The 5,954-nt window shown below is 50.7% G+C and overlaps 1 protein-coding gene across 1 annotated transcript; it reads left to right on the top strand.

The window, feature by feature from the left end:
- The first annotated feature begins 289 nt into the window (after window positions 1–289).
- Window positions 290–4,691, top strand: ptmab (prothymosin alpha b). The gene is made up of 5 exons (XM_070974157.1): window positions 290–1,078; window positions 3,425–3,490; window positions 3,586–3,670; window positions 3,755–3,840; window positions 3,947–4,691. Exons 1-5 carry the CDS (start codon window positions 1,040–1,042, stop codon window positions 3,989–3,991), a joined length of 321 nt encoding a protein of 106 aa, XP_070830258.1. The 5' UTR covers window positions 290–1,039; the 3' UTR covers window positions 3,992–4,691.
- Window positions 4,692–5,954: the final 1,263 nt, after the last annotated feature.

The raw sequence follows: 5,954 nt of genomic DNA, 5'->3' as shown, positions 1-5,954 counted from the left end.
TCTCATCGCATGTCTGTTGTGTCGCACTGCTTTTTTCCCTCCTCCACGAGGACGGGCCATTTCTCGTGGGTTCTAACAATGGAGGAGGAAATGAGGCCACCAGCACTGTACTGCACCCGCTCACTGAGCAGCCTGCACTCACTCCAGCACACTGTCACAGCGTTTTCTGGCCCATCAAAACTCTGTGTTTATTCGTGCATCGACCTTGGCGCACGATTTTATGGGATGTTATGTAAAAAAAAAAAAAAAAACTCAAGAGCGTCAAGTGCGCACATCCACAGATGAGTGAGGGACTTTCAAACATGGGCGTCGGGAAGGGGAGGGGCGACCATCAAGAGCTCTGACAAGACATGGCGGCGGTGTTCCATATTTCCACTCTTTGAGCCTTTTGTCTGATTGATTGTGTTCATCAGGCGGGTGTCGAGGCGACACTGGCTCCATGAAGAACTTTAATCCTCCAACAGAGTCCGAGGCGTCGACATTTCGCCTCTTTTCCCCCTAAGACTCGCCTGTATTCCCTTGTCCCGTCGGTGGGCGGGAGAAGAGCTCTGGAGTCGCCTCTTGACTCGACCAGAGGAACATCAATCAAATTGTGACACTACGTCAACCGAAGCGCTGCCTATTCGACATATTTAGTGCGTACTTCGGTGTAAACTCGGTTTTCTCGGTTTGTCGGCGTCGGCGCGGCCGTCACGTTGACGGCTGAGGCCGTTTTCTGATGTTTAATCGGCCGACTTATTGTTTTTGTGGAGAAAAGACAGTTGCAGCGGCGGACTGGGGGGGGCGTGTCCTCCGGCTTTAGAAATTCTATCCATTGTTCCACTCCAACGCGCGAAGAGAACACCTCTGTTGAACCTTCAGCCAATCGGCGGCCGCCGACCTCCTCTGGACGCCGCCCACAAGCCTATATTAAAGGCTCGGCCGTCAGCAGCGTTGGCCACTGGCACAATATAATACAGATTGATCCGCAAACCGAAGAGAGGGATTTACTTTATTCACCTTTCATTTCAGCCGTCCTTTATTTTATTGAACTAAAACAATGGCAGACACACAAGTTGGCTCGGATATCTCAGCCAAGGTAAGCCGCCTCTCGGCTCCCCGGAGCCGCTTCTCTCTAAGCCCCTCAGCAGGATGAGGCTTTTCCAGGCTGTAACCTAGATTTTTAAAAAACCTTCCGTCGTCGCTTCGCGCTCATTCGGACTCTGCGCCGTCGGAGCCATCCGGGGGGGGCTTAGAAAGAGGGGCCAGCCGGTGCTCGCGTCTTTTTCTCTAAACTCCGTTGGCAAACATGTTCGAATTAAAGCGGGGGTCTCGGCACCGCATCGTGGAAACGGGCTGCGTTTCCAGTCCGCGTCTCATTGTCCGGAGAGGAACAGTCTGCGCGGGTTCTTTGTTTATCCAGGCGGCTCGGTTCTCCTCGCCGAAACACGCACCTCCAGCCCGGCGCGAAGCACCGACAAACGGCTCTCGCTCCAACACGCACCGGCCGCCTTTCGGCTCCTCAGCCGCGGCTCTTATTGCCGAATTGACGCGCCTATTTGCACATTTATCGCACATCCTCCAGGCTGCTTAATGCCAATTAATTCGAAGTCCAATCCCGCTTCCAGATGAAGAGAGAGGCTAATATCCCGGCTGTCTTATTAATAGAGCGGTAACGAGCTGTGGGGCTGAGCAGCGGACTAAATGGGATTTCGGAGGCTCCAGCTGGGGTCTGGAGCGTGAAGTTGTTCCGTTTGAATGGAGGACGGTGAGGCAGGCAGGCGGTGCGTAATTCACACCAATGTCAACTTTCGGGGCTCTGCGCGTCCAGCCTTTAAAATGCTCTTCAGCCTTTTTGTTGGTGGTCCCGTTTTTAAAATGCAAAGGCGGGCCTGCCTGCACCGTCCGACCCGGTTTGTTTACCGACTGTGGAGGATCGGCTGCTGCTGAACGGGCTGTTTATTCCGCGTCCGTTCACCGGAGAGCCTGATGCCCACGGCGAGCCGCGGCTTCCGCCTCCTCCTCAGCGCGTTTGGAGCATGTTTGCAGGGCGCGTTTGTGTCTCAGGGGAAAAGTTTTCTTTCTTTTTCTGTAATGCAGCCCACTTCTCGTGTGTGTGTGTGTGTGTGTGTGTGTGTGTGTGTGTGTGTGTGTGTGTGTGTGTGTGTGTGTGTGTGTGTGTGTGTGTGGCCGGGCTGTGGAGGTGTGATGTGACGGTGCTGGTTTCCCGTCTTTGTGACCCATCACCGTGTGGGCTTCTCCCCCTCTCTGACCACCTTTGGGCTCCTTTAAACGTTAATTTCCATCCTGTTGGACTTTGGATCAGATTGGGTAAAACTTTAATAGCCCCCGCGGGGGGAGTCGGGTCTCCGCGGCGGCAGCGGGGAAGAATAGGAGCCAGCCTCGACGTGCAGTAAGAGCAGCAGCAGCGAGCCGCGGAGCTGAATAATTATGAGTGATTATAACAGATGAACATATGGAGGAGGTGGGGAGGGAAAACCGAGGCCCGGTATTAGCGCCGGTAATCCGGGGTGCCTGTTCAGCCACTATTTATAGTTGTGGAGCATTTTTACGCACAAGCGCCTTTTTACGCACAGTCGGTGAGAGCGCGCGGAGCTCGAGCTCAGCTGAACCTCGCTCGTCTCCTGCCGAGGAGCCTCCGATGCTGCTAAACAGCTTAATGGATTTTAACCAATAAGATTATGTAAAGCAATTAATCAATAGCGGTGTAAGTGTTGGCTGTGTGTGGCGCGCGTGCAGCGGGGATAATAGCTTGTGAACGGACGATGTCTGCAAAACGAGGAAACCGAGCGCTATTAATAGGCTCGGCGGGCGGTTTTCCGGTGTGAGCGGGGAGCAGAAAGCCCCTGGAGGGATTTTTGGTGGCTCCGGCCCCGCCGCGCTGCCTCGTTTTCGTCTTTCCAGCCGCTTTTCTCGCCTGCCATGTGTCGTCTTCTATTGTCCTTTCCAGCCTCCGTTACAACAAGCGGCCAGCAGCGGCGTGCATGGCGCTCGCCGCCGCCTCCTCCTCCTCCTCCTCCTCCTCCTCCATCGCCACCTCCCCCCTGCTCCTGCGCCCTCCTGTGTTATTTTAAACGGAGCAGTGCATCCTGGGTATTGCAGTGCCTCTCCCGGGCGTGTCTCGTGACATATGGCGGTGACGGCAGCCCGCAAAAACTACAATACCCAGAGTGCCCCGGGGGCCACATCAAAGTATCAGATTACAACACATTAGAGGGGATGGAGTGGGAGGAGGAGGAGGGCGGGGGGAGGATCTGCAAAGACCAATATGGTGTTTAAACAGGAAGGCTTCATTCTGACAGGAGAGGACCAAAAAACGTGCAGCTCCCAGCATGCACTGGGCTCGTCTAACTAGGCCATTAGGTAGAAGGGCAGGTAGCAGCAGCCTGAGTCTGTTCCTAACGGTCCTGTTTGTCTTCATCAGGATCTGAAGGAGAAGAAGCTGGTGGAGGAGAAGGAGAACGGCAAAGATGCTGCCACCAACGGAAAGGTAACGCCGCCGCCGGAGACACGCCTCCTCTCAACTTCACTCAACACATTTTGAACTTCCAGCCAACAAAGACTAAACTTTTTTTGGCGTTCCAGGAGAACGAGGAGAACGGCGAGCCCGACGTAGACGACGAAGAGGACGAGGAGGTGGACGAGGAGGACGAGGAAGACGACGGAGAAGGTAGCTGGAATGTTTGTTTTTCTTTTAATGTTTAATTTCCTAAAACTTGGAGAAATCTCATTCTTCTCATCCTTCGTCCTGCAGGTGAGGAGGAAGACGAGGAGGACGACGATGATGAGATCGAGGGCGGCACAAAACGGGCGGCTGAGGATGACGACGAAGACGACGAGGTGAAGCAGAGAAAAATGACCTTCATCACCAAGAGCAGCCAGTCAGGTGGCGATCCTGTCTTTTACCCCGCCGACTTTAACTCTTCTTCCTCTTCTTCTTCTTCAGGACGACGTCGAAACCAAGAAGCAGAAAACCGACGATGACGATTGATGCGTTTCCCCCGCGCCATCCTGCTGAACCACTTCCTGATTCTTCACCTCTGACTGTTTTTAGATGTCACGGGTGGAGGGGCTGGAGGACTGATTTAAAGGAAAAAATAATAATAAAAAAATACAACATGGTCATTAGCAAGTAGAGTTCAACAAACATCGACCACGCCACACACTCGGTCTCCCCTCAAACCGCAAAGCAAATTTTCTAGAGGAACTCGCCACCGCATCGACTCAGAATCCGGCTTCTTCAACAACAACAACACGAAAGGAGAATTTGTTTGTATTTTTATTTACATTTTATATTTTTGTACATATTGTTAGGGGGGTCAGTTCTCTCCCGGCAGCGATCTCGTCAGACCAAATCGGTGCTTCTTTAACGAAAGGTTTTACTTGGTTGACCATGTTAACGATATCTCAGCAGATTCTAGGGAAACATGTAAAAACAGTAAAAACAAACAGAAAGAAAAACCTCTTAAGCCGTTGAACTCAGAGCATTCCAGTAAATTTAATGTATGTACTTTAGCTGTACCATAACTAGTTTGTTTGTATGGGAGGGCAAGGCCAAAGAAAAGAGCCTCTTTTCTTTTCCTTCGGATTTTGTTTTTGTCAGCGACTTTTTGTTTTATGACGGCCTGTTTTGATGTATGTGCGAAGTTTGTTGTTTGACAATAAACCGGACTTTTATTTTGTGAGTTGTACTTTGTATCTCTGCTTGTTTCTTCCTCCTTTTAAGGGGTCAGAGGTCACCGGGCCGCAGCTCTTCCCGCCTCAGGTTCAGCTTAGCGCACCTGGACGCCGCTGTTGGAAAGTAACCGAGTACTTTTACCTGAGTACTGAAGGACAGGCGAGTTTGAGGCTGCGTTAGAGTCGCAGATGCTAAAGGTCGATTAAAGTCGAACAGGACGAGCGTTTCATCGTGACGTTAGCGTAGCAGCTGTTTCTCGTCTGATGTGATGAAATGAGTTGTACCTGAGTGACCGAACAGAAGCTCAGTTTGTTTCACAGACAGAAAATCAAACTCGGCTCTTTCTTCTTCCTGTAAGTAACTTTTCTTCCTCTGCGCTGCTGAAGTGAAGACAGGGGACATATTGTCTCTGCTGACGTGAGGACGCCTTTTTTTCAGAGGTCACATGAAAAACGCTGCAGAAGAGCGAGATTCAAACCTCCACCTGGAATGAAGCAGCTCCGCCTTCAGTAGTCGCAGCAGTTTGTTACAGGCCAGTTTCAGTGAAGCTGGAGTGAAATAAAAAGTACAAAAACATAACGTAAGTAAGCTCTGATTAGTGAGGACTTTGTCTTCTTTCATCACTTTAAAGGACCAGTGTGTGGGATGTAGTGACACCTGGTGGAGAGGCTGCAGATTGCAGAGCCTGAAAACAACTGATGGTCGCTCTGCGCCTTTAGGTACATTTAATGTTTTATATTTCATTTTCAAAGCAGGTTTTAAATGAATTTCACTTGTGATGAAGTATTTTTACATTGTGGCACTGCTGTACTGCAGTACTGTACTTCTTCCACCACCAGTACTGCTAAATACTGCTCTATCTTTATTTGAGGGCCCAAGTTACTACTTACTTTCACCATGTACACATGGTAATATTACTTTGAATGGTTTTTCAGTGAATATGAAGATGAAAGATGAAACCAGCACCACCAGCACAGTAATGAGACCAGAGACAAGAGGACAGCAGACACAGGGGACACGAAGTACTACTACCATCAACATTTTCATGGTTATACTTTTTACAGTGTGGTATTTGTACTCCTTACACAAAGGATCTGGATTGTCCCTCCAACGCTGCAGAATTTGAAGTTCTGAGGGCTTAAAACGAGCTGAAGGTGTGAACGGTGACGCAGAGGCGTGAACTGGTCCCTGTGAGCGCGTCGCTGTCTGTTCTCAGTCCAGCACAAACATGACGGAGCCTGAAGGAGCGCAGCAGGATCTGATCTCTGTTCAGTCA

The sequence above is a fragment of the Chaetodon trifascialis genome, chromosome 11, assembly GCF_039877785.1.
Source record: "Chaetodon trifascialis isolate fChaTrf1 chromosome 11, fChaTrf1.hap1, whole genome shotgun sequence".
Lineage (NCBI taxonomy): Eukaryota > Metazoa > Chordata > Actinopteri > Chaetodontiformes > Chaetodontidae > Chaetodon > Chaetodon trifascialis.
Note: the sequence above shows the minus strand (reverse complement) of the source record. Positions and strands in the feature narration are given on the sequence as shown.